The 25000-nt window shown below is 39.7% G+C and overlaps 2 protein-coding genes and 2 long non-coding RNA genes across 8 annotated transcripts in view; 1 reads left to right on the forward strand and 3 right to left on the reverse strand.

Annotated features, from left to right (window-relative positions):
- Positions 1-6271, reverse strand: part of LOC143136187 (glycerol-3-phosphate dehydrogenase, mitochondrial-like) — a 36489-nt gene extending 30218 nt beyond the window's left edge. The window contains exons 1-2 of one of the 3 annotated variants that reach the window (XM_076296743.1): positions 6188-6271; positions 4469-4684 (exon numbers count right to left, since the gene is read on the reverse strand). In XM_076296743.1, the coding sequence (XP_076152858.1) occupies positions 4469-4567 (99 nt within the window). In that variant the 5' untranslated portion in view covers positions 4568-4684; positions 6188-6271. Of the gene's footprint in view, positions 1-4468; positions 4688-6187 lie in introns of all 3 variants that reach the window. The other 2 variants (XM_076296742.1, XM_076296744.1) reach the window with 2 other exon arrangements.
- Positions 6272-7783: 1512 nt separating this feature from the next.
- Positions 7784-12871, forward strand: LOC143136188 (nuclear receptor subfamily 4 group A member 2-like). Of its 3 annotated transcripts, none has more exons than XM_076296747.1 (7): positions 7784-7948; positions 8544-9558; positions 10202-10331; positions 10451-10611; positions 10973-11175; positions 11276-11454; positions 11595-12871. In XM_076296747.1, exons 2-7 carry the CDS (start codon positions 8722-8724, stop codon positions 11849-11851), a joined length of 1767 nt encoding a protein of 588 aa, XP_076152862.1. In that variant the 5' UTR covers positions 7784-7948; positions 8544-8721; the 3' UTR covers positions 11852-12871. The 3 variants fall into 3 exon arrangements, with proteins under 3 accessions (XP_076152862.1, XP_076152860.1, XP_076152861.1); XM_076296745.1 differs by having other exon boundaries at positions 8680-9558; XM_076296746.1 differs by having other exon boundaries at positions 8720-9558.
- A 2800-nt stretch (positions 12872-15671) lies between these two features.
- Positions 15672-17158, reverse strand: LOC143136647 (uncharacterized). Its single transcript, XR_012989367.1, has 4 exons — positions 16834-17158; positions 16407-16568; positions 16187-16315; positions 15672-15927 (listed from the first exon to the last, which is right to left on the reverse strand). It is a non-coding gene; the product is annotated as an uncharacterized LOC143136647 (long non-coding RNA).
- A 99-nt stretch (positions 17159-17257) lies between these two features.
- Positions 17258-18023, reverse strand: LOC143136648 (uncharacterized). The gene is made up of 4 exons (XR_012989368.1): positions 17933-18023; positions 17685-17824; positions 17436-17572; positions 17258-17352 (listed from the first exon to the last, which is right to left on the reverse strand). It is a non-coding gene; the product is annotated as an uncharacterized LOC143136648 (long non-coding RNA).
- Between the last annotated feature and the right edge of the window lie 6977 nt (positions 18024-25000).

Genomic DNA, 25000 nt, shown 5'->3' on the forward strand with positions numbered 1-25000 from the left:
ACACACACACACACACATATATTAGTATTACACCCTATTATGATGATGATGATTATAAATAATGCATTACAACAGAAAGAAGGAATTCAGATGTATAAATTAAATGCCTATTTTTGTCTACTGAATTCCCCCTTATTTATTGAACATGATTTGATGAAAGGTGGGAGAAAAAAAGATGGAGTGAGCTATCATTGGTTATATCTAAAATTCCAAACTGTGATGTTAGTAAGTCATGCGGTAATAGTTATGATACCTGTGTGATCAACCACTACATTATAAGAAATGGCAGGATTATATTAAGGATCAATTTCATTCATCAGTCATTCATCATTGTCAAACAGAGACAATGAAAACCATAATCATGATCAGAATACACCTGTGCAATCTTTTTTATTATTTAATTCGATTAAAATTAAATGAATTTTTTATTTTGAACTGAGTGGATTACCCCGAAGCCTGTAGTAAGAAAGGAATGATTCCTTGTATTGCTCTTTTCAAGCCTTCCTACACAGAGTGAATTTTACCGAGAGGCTTATGTCAAACTTTACACCTGGAGCAACCTCACAGGGCATGCAGAGGAACCAAATCAACTGGTCTGATGTTTCTCAGCACCCCCAAGTGAACCTCCCAAGGCAACCAGAACAAACTGCTTTGGCTGGTCTACCGCAGGGCACAACACATGTTTTTCGTAAATGAAATATCCAGACGGATGTGACGGGTTAGGTGAAGTGGAGCATCTACGAGTCAGCAGGACTATAGCAGAGCCTTGGGCATGTGTTGGCTACGCTGTCTGCAATGTGTGTGTGTGAGTGTGTGTGTAAGAGAGAGAGAGAGACAGAGAGAGAAAGCAAGAAAGCATTGCTGTGTGTGAGAAAGAGAAAGAGAGAGGGAGGGAGAGAGAAAGAAAGAGAGAGACATCTTTGCTGTGCTAGCAAATGAATGCAAGAGTGAATGGGAATAAGTGATCAGATTGCACATTGATTCATGCTGCCCTCTCTATCGCACTAACAAAGACCCAAACTAACGCGACGAGAACACAATCAAATGACAGCGGCACGCCAACGAGCGGACAGAGCACGGGCCATGTGGAGGATTTTTTAGCCATAATGAAAACATTTTTTTCTTTCGGTCTGCCACAAATTTAGCATTCATCTCCCTAAATGATTACATCAATCTGCCGTGAAGTCAGGTTGGAGGCCATTTGACTTGCAAATCTCTCTGGAGCGGACTCAGACATTTGCAATTTGGACAGTAACGGCAAACAAGATGTCGTAATTAGTGTCTATTTCCGAGGACGCGCATATTTAAACTGTCTGCGGTCAATTAAGAGTCAGGCTGGCCTGCAATCACGTTGAGTGTGCGAGAACGACGATGAGCCTCAATGTGAATGGATAATCGGCCACCACAGAGAAACTCAAGTTTCTGTGTCCTTGCCTAGAGGAATCACAGGTACACACACACTCACAGACACACACACACACACACTCATTTTAGAGTGTTCCAATATTCTCTATTAGCATCACAATGTCTCAGATTTTAGTTGGTAACATGCATGATTGGAGATTATTTTTTTCTCTAGGCTACTGTTGATTATTATTTCCCCCAAAACTTTCTCTTACCAATTTTGGCTTGTGAGGGGATGGATGATGAGAAAAATGATCCAAAGACACCAAAAACACAAGGCAAACAAATAAGATGACATTCAAAAACCTGCATATGCAAACAGTTGCTTTGCTGTAAAGAAAATGTTTATAAAGTCAGTGACAGTCCATGTAAATTACACTCCATTGACGCACAACAAAAAAAAGTCAAAAGCAAAACCAACAAGTCAGGCCTGATTTTCAAAGAAAACCGTATATTTGCCAAATTAGCGAGTGATGGAGTGATGAGTTTCCTAGGCAACCGCATCCTAGTGAGCATTATTTTTGCGCTCCCTGGAGTTCAGCTATGGACGCAGGCGCTGAGGATGAAGGCTAATGGATGAAATGGGCTTTGGGTGGATTTGAATACATGATGAAAATGAAATCAGGCTTCCTGTTGTCTTCTGAGCGTCTCCCCCCCATCCTCATCATTTGTCTCTGAAAGGCGTGTTGATTATCTTAATCTACTTGACCTTAAACTTATTTGAAGTAAAATCCAAACAAGAGGAGGCGTGCAAGTCCCCAGGGTCCTTACCTGCTTAAATACAAATAAAATTCGTAATGGGATGGTCTCCCTTATGTCGGGTGATAAGAGATCTCCAGTAATTGAGGATTAGTGTGATATATATTACCTCATTCACTTTATTAAGCTCCTAGCTGACTTCTGTGGCACAGTCAGTGGGCCTGTCTGTTAGCTGAGGCCAGTGGGAGAGTCCTCTGTTCACTTGTTAATGTGCTTCATGGAATTTAGCGTATGATGACAATGTTGACCTGTTTCTATACTGACCAACCTGTCAGCTTTGTCCAGATATTTAAGAGTAATGGCCGTTGTAAAGCCTCCTCTTGGCTAAGATTTGAACTGTGACCTTTCACGTTACCAGAGAGGAGCTTAAGATGTATTGTCACCTGAGACCTTGCTTGAGTAGACAAAAAAGTAAACCCTCTATCCCTAGCTAATATAATAACCTGACATGTGTCTACCAGAGGGTCAGGATTTGGAAGGTTAGATTCAACCAGTTATCATCTAAGTTAATATCCACCATCTTTAAAAATGGCGTCTGACAGGTGTTCAATTCCAGTCACATTTTCACAAACAAGCCAGTTAGGTGCCTCATTACAGATGGTCAAACATTATGTCATCCATATGGATTAGCTGATCCTCCCAGCTTGTAAACTGCCAGCTCATCCTCCAATCATTTAGTGTCCACCAGTAATGTGGCACCTAATTAGCTTGCTTCTGAAAATGTGGCCAGAAGTGAGTACCTGTCAGATGCCACTTTTAAAGATGGCGGCCACCAGTTAGGTATATTTCTGGCCAAAGAAGCTAGTCTAGCAACGACCATTGAAATGAATGGGGGTGGTACTTCCGCAATGTTAATTTTAATGAAGTCTTCTGGTTAAAATCTAATTTTTAACCTTAGAAACATGTCCGTATAATGTCTGCTATGTTTTACAAGACATATCATGAGCAAAATAAGCAATCAATGTCATTGTCGAGGATTTTTGCTTTGGATCTACAGTTGATTATTGTACAATCAGAGCCTCAGTGTGCAAATTCAAACTGCAGTCCTCTATGACTATCATAAGGGTACTGAACCAATCTTGAATACTTGGGGGGTGGGACAACTCTTTTTAAAGACACAGACAAGCTAACTGACGTGACAACTGCAGCCTATAGCAAGCACGAGGCCAGACAGAGCCCACTTCCTAAATTGAGAAAGGTGTCACATTTCAGCCATTTTAAGGCCATGAGGGGATTTTGTTCATAAAAAAACTTCTTTAGAGTAACAGAGAAGAGATTTAAGGCGTAAGAAAGTCCTTGAGTCCGTCTTTTTAGAATAATAGTAATAAAACAGTAAGAACAACAGTTTCTCAGGCTATTGTGAAAGCAATGACACAATATTTGGCTCTGGGCCTATAATATGTCTCTTGATTTCACAGATCGTGTACTGCTGTCTGCAGCTGGGACCATCTAGGTTGCAAGCACAGATTTGTCCCTGTTAGCGTAATAGTGAAAGTTCAATATGGCTGACATCAGACTTCCCTCTGAAGCACCTATGAGGAATTTTGAACTGAATGGGCGGGGAGGTGTACAAATAAAGAGGAGAAAAAAACACATTCCACAATCAGGACAAGGCATGTACCTCAAGGAGAGGTCTTTATCGCCTGGAACTGGGAGGTATTTATACTGTATGTCTAAAACTTATCCTGACACAAAAAAAGTTAATATGCAGTAAAACATTTTTTCCACTTTTCCTTTTCTATTCCATGTTTTCCTACACTGAACATTTAAAAAAAAATGAAAAGTGTTGATGAGCAGCACAGGTTTAAACAGTACAGTAAAAGTTCAATACTTTTATAACGTTCAGCTGCTTAACTAACTCAGAAGCTTCAGCACCTACTACAATGAAGGAGTATCCCACTTTAATAATCCAATAGCCTGGAATTACATTCATAAATATCGGTAATGTAGTAGTCTGATTTGCAACAACATCATATTAAAAATAACAGGGTTTTGGGCATTTGAAGTAGACAGATTAATAGAAAAGTGTTCCCAGAAGAACAACTTAACTCAAAACAAACAAGTTAATTTTGGACACATTCAAGTTCAGCAGTAGGCAGTGTTTACTTCTTATTTCTGAGAGGCACTTCTTGATTTCTTGGTTCATTGAAGTCTCACAAACATCTGTCCTAAATATCCTAAATTCTTACTCTGACATAGCAGATACTTCTGCCAATCCTTTTAAGCATTCATTTACAAATGTTTCCTCCATTAGGTTTGGATTCACACACTCACTCACACACACACACACGCCAATCAACGGTACCTGATTCTTTCTGTACTCCAACAGCTGTGACGCGCCAAAGAAAGCCGCTACCGCACCGCCCCCTATAAGGGTCCCCTTCACCACCTTTCTGAAGGCCATCAGTTCCTGTAAGGCAGCAGGTGCAAGTTGTAGCTTACAACAGTGAGAGATTGGTCCTCAGAGAGGCGCCTCGGTTGACTGTGGCGTTGTGGTGGGTTGGGTTGACTTTATAAGTGTCTGCTGTTTACACAGAGGGGGACAAAAATAGAAATACATCACCTAACCATGTGCTTGGAGTAGTCCGGAGTTCATGAATGACTGACCCTGACTCTGGTAATTTTTGGCGAGAATGACTGACGTCTTTTTTTAAACACTACTTGTAATGTTTGACAAGTTATCTGTTTATCAATTTCTGAGGGAGAATAATGAATGGAGAGAGGCAAGAGGACAAGGTTAATTTTCTTGGATTTCCCCCCCCCCTTCCTCATCTTGATCATGTTGTTCAGTCAGGCTAACTGATTGCATCAAGGTGGCACCAAGGCCACCTGCAGTTTTAGAATACATTTGAATCAAGAAACTCAAAAGGGAAGAATTGAATTATGCACAGAAACTCTCTCTTTCACACAAACACGCCAACCCCAACACACAAAAGCATATAACCTTCCCCGTACACACCCATACATTGAAATGGGTTAAAAAAAAGATTAAATTAGGGTTGAGATGAAATTGGTGGTTGCTGCTATACAACAACATTCTCAAATGAATGGATGGGTCACACAGCATAAGCTGTGTCACTGCAGCTATAGGATATAATGAAAAGCTCTCCAATGATTCAGTCCAGGTCAAAGGTCAACTCACCCAACCCTGTGCTGCATGCTGGGGATATGGGCTAGCGCTGGGTAAGTGGGTGAGTGAGAATGGCAGTATGAGTCATTCTTGCAATGCAGATCGAAATCATGACTCGTCCACGTGAACCAGACTTCGACCATTCCTCCCAAACGTGTGTAATGATAAAGCCATTACATTTACACGGGATAGTCACACCCAATTACAACCTCTATAGACTAGTCTACTCAGTAAGGACATAGCCTACGGATATGTCTTATTAACGTTCTGTTTTCTTCTACTGTAATTGTATCCTGAGCAAAAATATTTATGCAATTTATAAATTGGCAAATCTACATATCCAGTCATTTGCCGGACAGAGCTAATGGTGTAACAGTGATGCTGCTTGTCCCTTCAGCGTAGCAGACCACTAACAGCGTTACATTCAGGTTATAAACTATTGCTTGCTCAATGACCCGACATGAACCCGTAGGGTGTAAGGCTACTTAACAATATTATTACCATTTAATTAGGTAATATTATCGTTATGTTCTTTTGACACTCAAACCACCAACTCCTTTCACATAAGGAACCTCACCATTACATAATTAATACACTGTTTACAACTATGTACTTTTCTTGATATCGTGTCTACACCAATCTAAAAGACGGGGAAAGAAAATAACTGAACAGTGACCTCAAATCACTCACTTCTATGTTAGCAGTTACATGTGTAGCCACGGTGGGATACACGATAACGATAACCGTGTTGGCCCTCGTCCAGAAAGGTATCATTTACTGACTACATGTTATCTAAATGACACACTGTTGTAGTATTAACGCTTTGTCGGACCTGAGGACATATTATCATTTTTACTCTTCACTTGTGACTGCCGCTGTGGTTAATTTGCCTACCTTAGGTGAGATCCGATGCGTTATTGGTTACATGTAATGTCAAAGCTGTATCGATGTTTCCCCACCCGAGTACCAGGAAGTAAAACAGGAAGTGAATGATGGACAAGGCTGGGAGCAAATAAAATTAGACGAAGTTTCCCTTATTGTCCAATCACGTGTCGCCTAGGCGTTATCCCATAACCCAATGTTGACGCACTTCAGGAAAGGCTTGCGAAATTCTTTCCAATTCCACATTTTTGGAAAAGTGGATAACCTATCCAAATAAAATCCCACGAAGTGATCAAATTATGTAGTGCATTATATATAATGATCAGCTTTGGGAATGCAGCAATCACTGCTTATTATCCTTTTATAGCCTATTACAAAATAAATATTTCCATTACTGTACATTTTGGTTTTAATTATAGACTTTTTCTTATTTCTCGACTTATTTTCATCACTGGTGATGGAAAAACAAAACACAAACCGCCCTAACAGACACAAACAGGCCTACATGGAAAAATTAAATCTGCTTAACACTATTTGCTCTCACTTTGATGTGGTAGTCAAATGTGTGTTTAATATATCTGTCGTAGATAATTTAGTTGTTGTCAATGGAAAATGGAAATTGATGGTTGAACGCATGGTCGTCTGGATGAGATGTAGCCAAAAGTTAGAGTGAGCGAGCGGTGCATCTAGCGTCATGGAGTTGAATACTGCTGACGTTGTTACTGACGCAACTCGCAAGTGCTTAAACAATATGCCACTGTTGCTGTGGGATTCCCTGTCTACCATAGCAAGCTAGCGGTGTCTGTGTAATGAGGAAATGCGCCTCACAAGTTCAAGACTACAACTTTCCACAAAAAAGAGGAACTGTGCCATAGCGGGTGTCATTGTTTCAGCTGTGCACATGCGAGTTTTCTTTTCTTATTAAGCATACTGGCCACCTTTTGCGCACAATGGGTGTTAGGCTATCCCACCGTTTCTACTGGAGCCTACGCAGTTGATATTTTAATAGCATCTTGACCCAGAGCTTACTGCATCTGGCAAACACATTCACCTCTAAATGTAAAATTGAATAGTACAAGTAGGGGTAAGGGGTAGAAAGGGAAATGTCAAATGAATTGCTGAAGCGAATTAACCATTAATGCTAGGTCTGATATTGTTCTGTGTTAAAGACAGGAAGTATATCTGAAGGAAATAAGCCAATGGTAGGGGTATACCGGACGGTGGAAATACATGTTAAGCTGATTTTTGCAATTAGTTATTTAATTCAGTACTTTGATCCCAAAACTGAACGTTTCTGTTGTCTGACAGACACAAAATACGCAGGCGTCGAAAAGTGCATTCTTTTCAAACCAAAGAATAGAGTGCAAGGAAGCATTCTAGGTCTAGCCTGCCTTTGCACAAATATAGTGACTTCACTCAGTGTCTTTCTATATGGCCAGACTCTGTAGTTCTCTCTTGACTATAGGAGCAGTGCAAAGAGGAACACGCGGTCAGTCATTTGGAGTGGTGGCGTCATGGACGTAAGATGACGTCCAGCCTTTTGGCACGTGGGCTGCGGCATTCCAAGTGCAGATAAACAAAGGCGCACATTGCGCGCGGCAGCCAGTACTCGCTCAGAGCGCACAGAGAGAGTATCCAGCGACGGAATGATCTGTTTTTTTCCCAGTCTCACAGGACTCAGGACTTACCGCCAGATTTTTTGCTGACAAGGATACAAAAATAAATATTTGACCACTCATCTGTATGGATAAAGAGCGGTGCTGACACCTGAAGGTAGAGCTCATATAATAATCAAGCAAGTTTGTGCTCATGTAATAATAATGTAATCAATTGGAATGCGAATTTTTGTTTTAGCTGTATTGATGTGTGAATACAGGTTTATGTGTAAATAAATGAGCAAATATATGGTTACAAGATCACCAATATGAGCAGGTGCATGACGTGGATCAGAGTTGCAACATCATTTTCCTTTAAAAAATAGTTTCAAAAGTTTACTGCTGCAGACATGTTTACTTGACATGTACATCAAGTAAGAGTAAGGGAGACAGTATGATATGATGATAAGATTAATCTAATTTATTTTAATTCTGCAGTGGAGTTTGGAGAGAATCAAGGGATTCAGATGATTGTATTGTCCAACTAGTGCACCTGTCTTTATATCAGAGGGTTCGAATAAGTCCAGAGTCGAACAGAGGAAATTATATGAGAGGACTACTGAAAGACCAACTGTACAAAAAATATCTTTATTTTTATTGGTGTTCAGATTACTATAGGCATGACAGGTAACACGCTGTAAGCACAACGGTACTGACAACTGCGTCATGATGTTTTTGCTACAAGTATGCTTTGTTTACTCCAATCACTTAAGGTGTGTTTGCAGTTCAAACAGAGAATTGCGCACAGACGTATGCATGTTATTATGGAAGCAGTAGGTGAGGCACCCAATTGCTAGGTAGCCTTGAACATGCAACGCGTTCACATATTTGTATTTACACAAAATCCAGTGCCAGATTGCTCAGACGTCTTCCCCACTCTCGTTGGCAGCCATGCCCTGTGTCCAGGCTCAGTATGGGTCTTCACCGCAAGGAGCAAGTCCAGCATCCCAGAGCTACAGCTACACGCCAACCAGAGAGTACAGCTGTGACTTCCTGACGCCCGAGTTTGTCAAGTTTAGCATGGACCTGACTAACGCTGAGATTTCAGCCACCACATCCCTCCCAAGTTTCAGCACTTTCGTGGACACCTACAATTCCAGCTACGAGGTAAAACCCCCTTGCCTCTACCAAATGTCTCATGCCGGGGACCAAGTATCCATAAAAGTAGAAGACATGTCCGTACACGGATACCATCCCCAACCTCACATTCATCATCAGTCCGAGGAGATGATCCCTCACTCTGGTACCATGTACTACAAATCCTCATCTCCCAGTCTCTCCGCGCCGCCAAACTTTCCAGTCACAAGTAACCACGGGTGGGACGAAACAGGGTCCCTCCACACTTTTCATCAAAACTATATGGCGACCTCACATATGATGGATCAGCAGCGCAAAAGCGCAGTGTCCCGGCTGTTCTCCTTCAAACAGGCTTCACCGTGCGCGCCCGTGTCTGGCTGCACGATGCGATTCGACAGCTCCCCTGCAGGCCATCGTGTGATGGAGGGACAGAACTTTTCCGTCCCCGGCGCCATCAGAAAGCAGCATGGACTTGGCTTCCACCACTCCTTACAGCTCGGACATGGGCACCATCTGATGGAACAAGTTCCATCGCCTCCGCCCAGGGGGTCACCGGCGTCCACCGAGGGCCTGTGTGCCGTATGCGGAGACAACGCTGCCTGCCAACACTATGGAGTGCGGACATGCGAGGGTTGCAAGGGATTTTTCAAGGTACGTTTAACCTTTCTCCAGCACGAAAGTCTTACCTCCGATGCCTCTTAATTTTGAAAATATAAGTAGGCTACCTAATTTAAAAAAAAATTGGAAACGGAAACTGGAAAACGAGTTAATAAATTAAACATTATTTTTGAATAGCCTATGAAGCCATTAATTCGCAACAGCTTTATTCTCTGGGCGTACGGAATTCCTTAAAGTGAATGTGATCTCATGGGATTTTCTCTCAAGTATTTATTCATTTCTGACAAAACCTTCATTTGGGGAGAAAATGGTTTGGGCTGAGCACAGTGACTCGGTCAACCGTGCGGAAATCCCTGGGGTCAAATTAAACGCGCTCTTTATTTCGCCATTCTGATAGAATCATCTCGGCCCTCCGGTGGGAGGAGAGCTGGAGACAGCGCCAGGGGAGCAGAAATTATGACTGCCCACGTATTTGTATTTACTGAATGTCTGCTCTGTTCGCCCCTTGAATGCATTACGCAGCTTTGGATCGGAGATCAGGATTTTAAGTACTAACACTATCCATTTCGAACCGTGCCTCACTAATTGGCACGGACAAGTGTTTGACAACTTTTTTTTCTCGTAGGTGTTGCGTTTGATTGCATATGAAAAGCCATTTACTTACTCTCATTTGCAGAGAACTGTTCAGAAAAACGCCAAGTACGTCTGTCTTGCCAACAAAAACTGCCCCGTTGATAAACGGCGGAGGAATCGGTGCCAATACTGTCGTTTCCAGAAGTGCCTTGTCGTGGGGATGGTTAAAGAAGGTACTCACTTCTCTACGGCTAATAATTTGTACAACATAACAACTAATGACAAAGACAATCAGTCCAATAAAGCTCAAAATTAACTGACTTGCCACACCTATGTTTTCTTTTCCCTTCAGTTGTTAGGACTGCTAATTTAAAGGGTCGCAGAGGTCGTCTGCCGTCCAAACTGAAGACCCCACAGGATCAGTCTACGTCGCCACCTGTCAGTCTGGCCACGGCTCTTGTCAGGGCCCACGTGGATTCAAACCCGCCCATGTCCCGACTCGACTACTCAAGAGTGAGTGGAAATATTCTGTGCAAAAGAAACGTCACATCAATAACAGACGTTTAGAGTAAGCGATAAAGACACAGTTTAAATGGCCGCGTAAAATGGCCACAATTTCAGATGATTTATCATTTTATGATAAATGACCCACAGAATCGTTGTCTCATTACGAAGTGAATTGGATCATATAACTGTGAACACAATTTGTTGAACACTACCTCATGTGATTATCATGTTACCACAATAATACGCAAGGAAGTGTGTAACTGTCCTACAAATAGTGCCTTTGCAAGTAGCCTGTGTAGACCCTCTTGAAAGATGTCGCAGGTCGTATATTTTAAGGCCCATTTAACGCGTTTTAATTAAATTCCAGTTTCAAGCTAACCCAGACTACCATGTTGCTGGGGATGACACGGAACACATCCAGCAGTTCTACGACCTGCTGACTGGGTCTATGGGCATCATACGGGGCTGGGCCGAAAAGATACCAGGGTTCTCTGATCTTCCTAAACCGGATCAGGACCTCCTCTTTGAATCGGCCTTTTTGGAGCTCTTCGTCCTTCGTCTGGCCTACAGGTAGGCTATGCCGGTACATTCCTCACAAAGAACAGGGTTTGGCAATCTTCACGCAAAAGCCTACATTACTTTATTGACACACACGGTCCCCTTTCCACAGATCGAATCCGATGGAGGGCAAACTCATATTTTGTAGCGGAGTGGTCCTGCATAGGCTGCAGTGTGTGCGGGGCTTTGGAGACTGGATCGACTCCATAGTGGAGTTTTCAGCCAACCTGCAGAGTTTAAATCTGGACGTCTCATCATTCTCCTGCATTGCTGCGCTTACCATGGTAACAGGTGTGCCAAATAAACTATTCGACTTTATACACTCAAGAATGTAGCCCTTTTTTTACAATCTCTGTGTGCATGCTGTCTGATTTTGCTTGTCTTGGTGAGGTGAGGCGCGTGTCCCTTAATGAAATGTTTTATTTCTACAGAGAGACACGGACTGAAAGAGCCGAGGAAAGTAGAGGAGCTGCAAAACAGGATTTTGAATTGCTTGAAAGATCAAGTTACGTTCAATGGCACAAGTCCCCATAGTCAAAATCACCTGTCCAAACTTTTGGGAAAGCTCCCCGAGTTGCGCACGTTGTGTACGCAAGGACTGCAGCGCATTTTCTACCTAAAACTTGAAGACTTGGTTCCCCCGCCGGCAATCATCGATAAACTGTTCCTGGATACATTGCCCTTCTAAATATTTCAATTGGATTTATTGAGATTGTTTGGGACTCAAGTCGGACAACGTAAAGATCTACAGTGGAGAACATGTCAAATTTTCATAGCATCCTATTAATTCATTTCCTCTTAGTCTGATGGATAGCGGCAGAAATATCTAGAAGAGATGCATAAATCACAGTTTAGGTATCATTATTTATTAGCTGGTTTATTGTTCAAGCACAACATTTGGCATTTGAAAGTATAATGGTTTTCGATATAAAACCTGAACCACTCTCTGATTATTTGTATTAGCTACAACAAGATTACGAACGAATCCAGCCCTGAGCAGATTTCGGCTACAGTCTATCTACTGTCAAAATCCATTCAGTGGTCAGTTGCAGTCTCTTTCACACATAGCTCTTAATAGTGCTAAAATTGTTAATTTGTACAATCAGAGGTGTATGATGAGGTCTCACTTGCGGCAATTTCTAATTTTTCTAGAGTTCAGTTAACTATTGACTATGTCTCTATCTTTACCTATATGTAAGGGTTTGGCAGGGGGGGCTTTCGTAAGATAGCCTATGTATATTTTATAAATGGTCTATAACCACTAACCGCCCAATTTTACACAAGATATGGTAACATACAGATTTTATTAAATATGATTCACCGAGAATATACATGTTTGGCTCAACTTTGAGCAGAATGTGGACTCCTGCTATAAGCATTGCTTAGTATTTTGTGAGTTTGTTCGACATTTCTAGTTTTTGGTGGATATGAGATCATCGTATTGTTGTTGTGATACAGGTTTTATGATAAAACTGCCTTTGCATGGAATTTCATAATTCATAAACACACTGTCTTAATTTCTTACCTGAACTAAGTTTCTGACATTGAATTCAATGTGTAAAGCCATAGAGACTTAAAGAGACTTAATCAAATCACACTGTATTTTCTAAGTTTTGATCGTTTTGGAAATGCAATGTGTTGATAAGGTACCCTGTATGAAAGATACATATTTGTTTTGCTAATAAAGCTGTCAAGTAATAAACTATTTTCTACTTGTTTATGGAGTGTTTTATGTTCTGTAGATAATTCTAGCGCCGAATATCAAAGATAAATTTGCTTTTGAGTTTGACACGTAGCCTATTGCTTCCTTTTCAAATGATCTAATTTATTCGTTTAGAAAAATGCATTGGATACCTTGCTTTAAGTGGTGTTATTATGTGCTTGCTTTGCAACAAAAAAAACAACAACTTTCATTCCATTAAAATGCAACAGAATTGCGCATCAACATCATCGCAGGTATGCGTGATTAATTCACAGCCAATTTTGCTTGAATCGAATTACTGGCCACTAAAATACATTATCCTACATGGCGGGTACTATGTGATTTTGATATGTGTAAAGCAAAACGCCTTATAGGCAAAATAGCCCATTTGTGTTATGTTTTGAGATTGTTTGTGGTGGGAGAAACTACCTGGCCTGGATTGAAAAAGGACTATCCATCCAAACCATTTCTGTAATGCTTCAAAACACGTCTTCTTACTTTTTATCATAGTTGATAAGGACGGTGTGCCATTGCCAGTGAAGTAAAAACGATGCATGCGCAAACATTCATTTACCACTGAAGAAACAACAAATTATTAAGATTGCGATTAATTGTCAACATAGTTGTGTTGCAAATTGCAAATTATAAATTACACTATTTAATCTGAGTCAATCATCCCATTCAAATTACATATGATTGATGCGCGCATGTCGAGGTGTCCTTCCCTGCTCCGCCACAACGCACACCACACTTAACTTTTTAAAAAGCCTCAGCATTTGGTCTGCTCAACAACATTGCTACACTCTTCCTTTTAGTAACACAAAGTATTATCCCTTATTCGCGAGTTTGTTGGTCTCAGCATTCATTTAAATGTAGGCTACTTTTAAAGTTCAGTATGGACACAAAGAAAGGTCATAGGCCTCAGCACTGAGGTAATTACAATAGAATAAACGTGTGACCAGGCTCATTTGACCATTCAGTAATTGCTGGTACACCTACAATACTGCAACACATTCAAAATAAATTTAAAACATATCTTAAATGCAGCAGCATGAGAAAGTTTAGGCAAAGTGTCTAAATAAGCAAAAGGGAAAGACAGATGTGTGTAGAAAGAGGTGACCCATACACATAATGAGTTGCATGTATTTGATAAAAAATATATATATCTTTCCTCACTGGCATTAGTGGCCTCTCTCTCTCTCTCTCTCTCTCTCTCTCTCTCTCTCTCTCTCTCTCTCTCTCTCACTCACTCACACACACACACACACACACACACACACACACACACACACACACACACACACACACACACACACACACACACACTATAATAACTTTTATAAAGGTATTTATGTGTAGAAAAATCAAAAGAAACATTTCCCATGCCACCATTAATACTCTATAAAAGAGTTTCTCTATTTTATTATTCTAAGGCCTTTCAAACAACCCCTGAAGTATTAGCAATAGCAGGGTGAATTGCCACTTGACAGTTTCCCCGGCAGGTACATTTCAGCATATTCTCAGCGCCTTTCCCACACACAGAGAGATTACTCTAATAGTCTGTAATAGTCTGTAGCGAGCTGCTTCAATCAAACTATACAGAGGAAACTAAAAAAAGGAAGAACTCTCATATCTGTGTGTTTAGGATGCTGTACTTCACACACCACAGATGCACTACAAAATTTACAGTGTTAAAACAACTCTGTAAGAGTCAATTTTAACACTAGATCAGTGTTTATTTTGTCCCAATCTTGTCAGTGTTAATTTAACACTCTGTCGAGTGTAAATAATCCAACTCAGATACAGTGTTGGAACACCTCTGTATAGAGTTAAAATGAACACTTAGAGGTGTTAACTTCCTGTTACACTAGAGTGTAGAGTTAAATTTCAAATCTGTTTCAGTGTTTATTTTACACTAATTTGTGTTGGAACACCTCTATATATAGTTAACAATTAACACCAGGAGGTGTTAACTTCCTGTTACACTAGAGTGCAGAGTTCAATTTCAAATCGGCTTATGGGTTAATTTTACACTAATTAGTGTTATTATTTGCTACTGAATAGTTTAGTACAATACTGATTAATACAACAACATTTTCTGAAAATAATTGTTATTTAGTTATAAAAGTTATTTAGCTAAAAAACACCATACACTGAACTCTTGCAGAGATTTTATTGCAAAATGTAATACTAGTACAAAACATTACATTAGCACAGGTGGCAATGGGGGACCAAGTAAATGTTTTCATCAGAATTGTAATACAATTGCTTGTCAAAAGCTTTGTGGTAAAATAAATCAATGCTTACAATATGAAACTGTCCAGGTCTCTCTTCTATACAAAATGCACTGAAATGGTCATGAAATCCCAAAGTCACAACTTCACAAAGAACAAGATAAGCACAGTTATCTTTCAAAATTATATTGATTTTTTTCCAAATTTTTTTCGATTTATTTTTTGCACAGGCATAGCACAGGCATATCAGGCTGAACGCCACAGCACACAAATAAACTTAAATGATACTCTCTTCCAAAATATTTTACCCAGCTAGTTGTATGGGCATCATATTGTGAGCTGATATTAAGACACTGACATATAACTTCATATCCCTCCAAATTAGAAACCACTTCAATATGTATTGGTCCATGCTCAAATCTTTCAAAATTAAATGTTTTCTAGTAAACGGCCATCTGTGAATGATGTGCCTTCACCATAGTTTTGGTTAAATTTTTGAAGTTCTTAACGGAGCGTTTAAAAAAATTATGCTTAGCCTCGAACCTCATACAACGGGGATAGTGAACTAAAAAATGGTGCTTGGGTATGAGACGTTTGCTTGGGAATACAGTCTTGAAAAGGCTATGGTGCTCTGAAATTAAATGTTTTAGAAAACAAGCCATGCCTTCAGTTACACGAGGGGAGAACACAATAATATATGCATGGAATTGCCTTGCTATCCACGATGATGTAGAACTTCTGTATCTTGTTCTTCTGTTCGCCAATGCAGAGCAGAAAGGGCTGAGACGGTTCGAGACTGGTCAAGAAGATTTGAATGCTTGCACCAACCTGTAAAACCAACACAAAAAAAGGAACTCACTATGCATTAAGATATACCAACTCAATATTTGCAGTAAATTATCTGCAGTTTCGCTCAATTGTGTTTTTTCCCCCTCTCAATCCTTTTCTCCACACTATATTTAATTATTACAGACAAATTGAGTTTATTTATGGCAATAAATTACCGTTTTACAAGTTCTGCAACCCTTAGTTGTTCTGAACAGGCAGTCTATTTGCTTAGGAAGAACTGTTAACATTAAGAACTTACCTGCAGATACCTCACCAAGTAGTCCTCTGCTTGGAGGGCACTGATTTTCGCAGACTTCTTGTGGCCCTTAGATGTTGGGAGGAATGAGATGCAGCAGCAAGCACAGTGAAGCAATGTCACGGTCCCATCCTAAGCAGTTTAGTGTTGACAAAGTAAGCAGTGTTACAAGTATAAAACAGGAAGTAAAGACTGATAAAATTTTCAAATGAGCTTAACCTACCACCATCATTTCCTTGTGCAGAGCTAAGGAGCTCCTCAACATGTAGAGTTGGTACTAGCCCCTTGCATCTTCATTGAAGTGTGGTCTGAAAAACGTTGGCCATCTGGCTAAGAACTTCCCTGATGCCTCCTCTCCAAAAAGCATCAGAAAGTCCTGCTCAATCTAATATTAAACAATAGAATGTTAATACATGGTGTTCAGCCCTTCTACCCATAGATTATTTAATACCCACACTTTTACGGAACTAAGCATTAACGTGATGTACTTGATGACATTCTCCCATTTCTTAGGTAATGTACAATATTACCATGAAAGCACAAACATTTACAACATTACAGTACAAATTGGGTATGGCTGAGCACATCTTAACATGAACCTTAATTTTTAAATTAGCATGATCATATTTCACAATTAAATGTAAACTCACAAGGCCAGGTATGTCAAGAAATCTTGGGAAGGTGTCCAGAACATCTACTGACTTGTCAGGATCACAGTCAAGTTTCTGTCTGTGTTCAAAAGTGGCCTTCATTTTCTCCATAACTAGTGCTTTATCGGAAGAATGATTCATCGTAGATATTGCCTCTTCGCACTCTTGATCAGTCAACTGTTGTATGGTAGAAGCCGAGTCTCTTGCAGCCTTTGGACCACCATTGCATTGTTCCACTGCTACCCGAGACCTTGAGCCATCAGATAGGCTTCGTTGTACAGTCTTAAGACGCCATGCAATGTACCCAGAGCCTGATGCTGCATCATAAAAGTATTCCTTTTGGGAATAAAAATATCATTTAGTCACTTTCAGACTGCTAAATTGATATTTAACAACTGCAATTTAGTTCACAATACCAAACTTACATATCCATGCTTCGACAATGGGTCCTCAAGATATGGGAACAAGGCCACAATGCCTTGGGCATACTTCACTCGAACAGCTTGGGAAGGGATCCGTCTGAAATAATAGTATAAGGTGTTAAAAGTAGGTATTGGGACATCATAACGGCATTTTGACCATCAAGAACTCTGCAAACATACCCATGCACCTCCACCATGTCAGCAACCAAGATATTCACAAGCTGTCTCCTGGTTCCATCTGACAGTGACTTTGTTTTAGTGTACTCTTGAAAAATCTTCTCCCCCCCTGGCTTTCTTTGAAGAACTTCATTAACCATCTGCACATATAACACATAACCACATACCACAACTTTACAATCAATTACACTCAAACATCAACAACGAACACTCAAGGAAAACAGTAATTTTACATTTATCAAAACTGCTTACATTTTTGACTGCTTCTCTACGACTCTGGTCATCCCTTCTCATTTTCTTGTTTGGAGTCTCACATGGACTGTCATCCAATACAACAGTGGAGGCATCTGAGGGGTATGATGCTTCAGAAGACACTGACATATCCTCTAAATCTAAATCGTGTAAAACAATAAGCAAAAAAATGTCAAGAACAATGCATATTTAAAACTTTCATGCAATAGAAAAATATGACATTCCTGCATTACATTACAATTACTTACCATCATTCACATACACCTTGAACAAATCCTCCCCCTTCTTCAACAGTTCAGAAAAGATGTCCGGGTCAACTTCTGTTCCAGAAGAATCTTTGTAAATTATCCCTTTTCTCTGTACTTTACTTTCACAAGCATTCTCTAGAAAATAAGGTAATTTTAAATGTAACAAAGGTATAGTCAAGTTTAGGCTACTAAGATTTTAATGAATACTACTACTACTACTACTAATAATAATAATAATAATAATAATAAAAATTATAATAAATACTTTGTCAATCTTACCCAAGCTAGGAATGACACAAGAAAATCCACAACACTGACAGAGTTGTTATAAGGGTAATTATGACCAAGATAAGATAATTATCCAGTACTGCAAACAGAAGAAAGTACAGCAGAAATTTACCAGAGCATTCCAAGGAACAATTTAGATCTCAAATCTAGATCACTGCACATTTTTATTAAAAAAACAGAGCTGATGCTGTCTTGCAAATCAGAATGCTCGCTTTGCACCCTTTCACTCGCGCACACACATAATCTCTCTCCCTTTCCCTCCCCTTTCCACTGTCACTGCAGTCGACTTACTCAGTTAGCTATTCTTCTATCGTAACTGAATGCCAATCTGTTGGCATTTTAGTGCAGGCATGAACTAAAAAAAACCTAATTCGAAAGTTTTGCCTACTATTGGATCATTCATTTGTCTTGGAATGACTGCCCATGTCTACAAGAATTTCGTTAGTCAATCAGATTTAACGTTAGCAACTTCAGAATCTGCCACAGACACTAGCAGTTACAGAATAAAAAACGAACATGAGAAAGGCACATATGACTACAAATACACGAGAGGGCTGGATTATTAGTGACCCAATACCTTTTTTATCCGACAAAGACCATCGACTACTCATAAATTCGCTAAAATGCAGCCTTATATTAGCACTACTCCGTTTAACCAAAACTAGCCTGTTGTTAGCTAGCTAGCGATAGCTAACATTTTATCAGTTAGTTCAGTTAGCTGCATCATCGCTAACATACTCCTAGTTAACTAACAATATTCAATCTTCAGGTGTAGGTTAAAATAATGAGAAACAATTATTTGGATATATTTGTACAACTATAAAGCATAGCGTGACTTACCATATACTCGGTTTCCATCGAAAAGAAAGATGGCTGAAATCCGTGAGGTCACGTTAGGAGAGGCGTGGTTTCATAACACTGAAGGAGTTGAGTCCCAAACACTGGCCAATGACACTAACTCTCTTACAAAATTGACTCCTTAACAGTTAATCTAACTGTTTTCAGTGTAGTTTTAACTCTGTATTTTAACACTTTTGCTTTACACTGGGAAAATAACTCTGAGAATTTTGCTGTGTGGACACACAGCACAGCTGCAGTCTACTTTCAATGAATGGTCTTTCAAATGTAATCATGTAATATGCGTAAGAACGTTTTACTGTTGTTTTCCTTTCCCAAAATTGCAGTTATTTACTATTTATTTGATTGATGTATGGTTCATTCAGTTATAGTAAAAATGGATTTGTATGTCATATTGCTGTGTCCTAATGTATCATAGGTCTCTAACACAATCAGAAGAAACCATAAAGGCTGTTAAAAGGCTCTGATTTGGCATTGTTCTTGCCAAACTCTGGTCTCATAGGCCACATCTGCAGCTTTCTTTAAGAAAAACAATCATTTGATTTCATAGCGCAATTGGATTGTTTTAAGGTCAGGCTTTGTAATAGAATTAAAAATGGGACAACTCATTTTACTGACTGGCTGCACATCTGAGGCAAATGCAGTGGCTGAAGTCAACACAGAGTAACCGACGATGCAAAACCCCCCACACTTGGCTGAGAGAGAACACATGACAAAACTTTACCTGATGAATAATTTGCTAAAAGTTCATTAAATATGTATTGTTAATCCATTGCAATGCATAATCTTGCACCAAACATAACTAAGTCTGAATAAGATATGGTGCTTTGGCCACCTGATAGCCAACTCTCTCACTCCTTCTTTTCTCTTCTTTCTCATGTCTCTCTCTCTCTCTCTCTCCCCCCTCCCTCTTCCTTTCTCTCTCTCTTTCCATGCCGGAAGAAGGGATTGCAGGTGTCAGCTCTCCCCTCGTGAATGTGACACCTTCTCCTGCATGGCTGGGAAGTATGAAATATTGATTTACGTGCAGTAAAAAGGCCTTATAAAAATGATCACATACACACCCGGTATTAATGCGGCCAAGATCAATGGGAATGCTGTTTCTTGGTGCTTCAGACTGTCACCGACAGAGAAATGCTAAAATAAGGAAATCGATATTATCTGGGAAATGTCAAATTTATTATAATTATGAGGCTGAGAGACTGGCAGAGCCTATACCACTGGGGAAAAGGGGCGAGTAAGGGGGGTGTCAACTATTAGCATCACCCCCCCCCCCACACACACACACACACACACACACACATACACGCCCTCTTTTCATTCTTGTGGTGCAACTTTTTCTGTGTGTTTCCAGTGTGTGTAAGTGTATGGTGTATGTGTGTGTGTGTGTGTGTGTGTGTGTGTGTGTGTGTGTGTGTGTGTGTGTGTGAGAGAGAGAGAGAGAGAGAGAGAGAGAGAGAGAGAGAGAGAGAGAGCGAGAGAAAGGAATATTTCTATGTGATTTTGTGTATATTAAAGAAAAAGAGATAGGGAAAACAATTTGCATCGGAACACTGTCTCTTTCTACATCTGTTTACATGTGTGTGTTTGTGTGTGTGTGTTTGTGTCTGTGTGTGTGTGTGTGTGTGTGTGTGTGTGTGTGTGTGTGTGTGTGTGTGTGTGTGTGCGCGCACACATGCAGGAGTATTTTGTTATATGCAAAAAACTTGATTATTGTAAGCACAGTTGTAGTAGTAGTATGTATATTTACACTTTGCAGTGCAAGTTCATACTTATTTTCCCAGTGTTTACTGTAACAAGCATATTTCACATTATTTCATCATCGTCTATGCATCTTCTAGTGTGAATGAGAGTAACAGATAGATAAACAGATAGATAGATATTTTGTTAATCCCGCAGGAAATTGTGAACTCACCTGCTTTTACAGTAAAGCTGAGGGAGGGGCTGTAGTTGAATGGCTGTCCTTGGGGGTGGGGGTGGGGGGGGGGTGCAAGCTGTAACAAGAGAATCCCATGGTTCAGACTTTGTGGTCACACCATAACCTCAAGATTTACATGTGAACAGAATGAATGGAAAGATGAAGTGGAGATTCAGTTACAGGTGAAGGCGTTGATCCTCTTAAGAAATGCAACTTCAGAATTTTGTGCCAGGATTGGAGCATCTACATTGCAATGCAGGTATTTACGGCTGCATGACACTTTGTGTGTGTGTTTGTATGTGTGTGTGCAGAGCCGACCCAAGCTTAATGCCACCAGAAATATTGAATAATGTCAATGCTTGATCATTCACATCACTGATTATCCTAGCCCTCTCATTATTATAGGCAATATTATATATATTTTATCATTATAATATTTTGTCATTTGAATATTTCATATACATTTTTATTTACTTTTTTAACACTTACCTTAAAGTCATGATTGCATTGTATTGGTGGTGTGTAAATCTAATTAGTCCTAAGTCCATGTCCTATTACTTGGACATTAGGTGTGCATAAGGGTATGAGTCACGATATTTGCTATTTCATTAGTTAAAAGAAATGTTGAAAAACCAAACAACTCAAAGAGACTGCACAAGCGTGAGCTAACTGGATAGCCTAAAACGAACTAGGCTGTTTTCAGATGTAAAAGTTTGCTAATAGTTACCAAGCCTCTTACTCATGTCATTAAAAACCAACAGTGAATTGATTTCATTTCATTGCCTATACTTTCACTTAAGTAAAGGAATTGTGTCTTCGTCCACCTCTGTATGTGTGTGTGTGTGTGTCTCTACTGTACCCATAGCAGAAATATATCAAACCACTTTCACTTTTACTGGGTTTCCTTGGTAATGAGCTACACGGCATGGTAACAGGGAACCTTTGGCTCATCCAAACATTGGTCAGCGTCCTGGCACGGAGAGAAGGGTCATCCAGCTGTCTGTGGCCTGTGCAGACCTGAGTCAAGGGACGTGTCATTAAGGCAGAGCCATTGGACCAGGCCCTGGGCACGGGTCGGGTCTCTCCAACTCCCGCTGATGAATTATTTAACTGGTGGGAATAGAGCAAATGGTTCGACAGGACAGGACAGCCTGCTTGTGGCATTTTACACACAATGTGTGTTCTTTCCTTATGTGCGTGTGTATGTGTGTGTGTGTGTGTCAGACTGGGTTTATATCCACTATTCCCTGACGTGGTTATAGAGACATGCAAATAAATTAGTAGATTGCACAATTAGATCAAAACCTTTAGCATGCAGCGGAGAAGTGTATAGGGTATTTTTCTAACAGTAAAATCAACAACATGTTCATTAAACTCTTTAAGAGATGATTTTAGCACTATTTAATCAAGTGTTAAAACTACTCAATAGTTGAGTATGTAGAGATTGTTACTCTCTTGTATGCAGAGCTTGTAGTGGAGCAGTTAAAGGAGTGATTTGTAGGATTGTTACCGAACGTTCTGTAGGCCAAAATCACAACACTGGTGAACGTTCTCAAGACTACCAGACGCGAGCCTCTTCTGGGTTGCCAGATGTAATGAAGACTTAGCTAACGTTAGTTGACCTGCAGCTGCTTTAACGTTTCTCCAACCATGACCCAGCTACACATTACGGAAACAGTGAAAACAAAAAATACCTCTCTAACCAACGTAACATATTTAGCTGATTTAAAACATGTCTGTCATTCAAGTCCATACCTAGCACTGGCACTTCCAGGTTAATAAAGGTAATCATGAGCCACATGGCACTTTCACAGGTAAGACAAAGCAACCAATAATCAAATATAAACCAAAACACAACAAGATCATAATGTTTACATACACACAAAAAAATTATATTTGATATATACAAAAAAAGGACATTTAGATATTAATAACCCATAAAATCACACCTACAACTCACACAGCATACAGCTGACCAACCAGCGCCAGCTACATATCCTTCTTCTCCTTCCTCTGACTTAACTTTGCTTGAAGTGTTAATAACCTATTCTATGCCAATAGTACTTATTGCTGCACTAACATGTCCTAGTCATTCTGTACCTTGATACTTCCATTTTTTGTAGGTTGATTTGGATAAAAGCATCAGCTAAATGACTAAATAAAGGTAAATTCTTGAAAGATTTTAAATTCTGACTACACAAATTCTGATCACATTACATGAACTTATGGTAGGACATCACAGGGGCCACATTTTATACATTTTTTATTTTTAATTACATTTAAAAACATTTAAGGGCCTTGTTCATTAGTATGTGTGAAGAATTATGTAGATTTATGGTAAAATATGTAACTGTATTGTTAGTTTCTGCTTTCAATCCCTTTTCACCTAACAAAACCCATTTGCCGGACGTTTTGAAAATGGGCCAAATCCGAGGCGCCCATGATTCTAAGTTTGATCAGAGCCCCTTTGTAAGTTTTTCTACCAAATTTGATGCTTTTATCACAAACTGTTAAATTCTTAACTGTCCCACTATTGTTACTTTCCTCATATCTAAAGACTATATTAACATTTTTAATATAGTTTTTGGATTTAACTCTTCAAATCTTACACTTGTGATTTTACCAATACACCAGCATTGCTGAAATTGCGGGTGTTGTATTATCAATTGCCAATAGAAATGCGACTGTAGACTGTATTCAGTGACCATACTCTTTTAATACAGTCAGCTTAGAGAGCTGTGGGTTTAACTAAAATGGACTGAGTGTTTAAGACTGAGCTGTCTCTTTAACAAAGATTAAGGTAGACCGTAAAAAGGCGCTAAACTGTCAATTCGCCAGACCGGAGGAGAATTAAAGAGCATTCAAATACCGATCAATAAACATGGCCCGAAAGGAAGCAGGCTTGCGGCAACTGTTTTGAATGTCATCCTGCGAGAAAAATCTTTAAATACAGTGGATACTCTGCAGGAAGGCACAATTGATGCTTCTAATTACCAGCATTTAGTCAAAACACTTCATCCTCCTGGGAAATGGCAGTGAACTGCTTAATAGGGTGGGTATGAAACAGCTGTAAGCAGAGGTCCAGCACTTTGGCCTCAATTTGTGTTTTGGTTGGCTTTCACTGTCAATAACCCACATGTTTTTTTTTAAAATGCCACAGTTCACGATGCCTCTGTCTCAAATCAGCATTCAAAACCAGAAATCACTGACCTGCACTGGATGAATTAGAATAGATTGAGACATCATTCCACTGGTGGAGCATTAATTATTAATGAGACAACTTTAATGTTTGTTTGTTGATTTGTTTACATAGCTGTGGTTTTTTTTTTTGTTGGTCCCTTTCAGGCGTGGCCCGAAACAATGTCATTTCTGCTTGGCAGACGCTCAGAAATGATCATTTGCATGTGACCTTTCAGCCTCCAATGTCTCCAAAGATTGAGCCACGGTAGGCTGCAGCCATTTCAGGGAAATATGGGCATTTCGAACGATTTCCCCCAAAGGATTTTGACGGAGGCTTCGACAGCTTTATTGATGCTGATTGATTTCTCTCTGGTGTGATGTAGGTTACTGGTTTTGGTCTGCTGCCAGTGCATGCTAAACAGGTTCTGGGACAACAGAAGGGAATTCTCCCAGATTTGTTCTGTGATGGGCACGCCGAAGTGTGTCAAGGGAAGTTTGGAAAAGTTACTGGTCTTAATAGCTGTGTTGTATAGTTTTTGTAAAGGTTAAGGACAAATATGATGTATGAATTCTGGATATAAGGATAGTTCAGGATATAAAACTGCAGATGGATAGGTTATTTTAGGAACATTACATCAGTCTTGATTACCATAACATTTCATTATATAATGACAATTCAATTTTTATGATATCAATTGATGAACTAAGAATAATATGCATTATCCTATTCAAAATTGTAATAGTTTATTAACACGGTGATGGACTGGATTATAATACAAATTGATTGGTTTGTTTGTGTTTTAATCATCTAGAACTGGTCTGAA

The sequence above is a fragment of the Alosa pseudoharengus genome, unplaced genomic scaffold (assembly GCF_046254945.1).
Source record: "Alosa pseudoharengus isolate Yale_2024_CS ecotype anadromous, Long Island Sound unplaced genomic scaffold, YU_APseudo_1.1 YU_APseudo_1.1_scf_20, whole genome shotgun sequence".
NCBI classification, from domain to species: Eukaryota; Metazoa; Chordata; class Actinopteri; order Clupeiformes; family Clupeidae; genus Alosa; species Alosa pseudoharengus.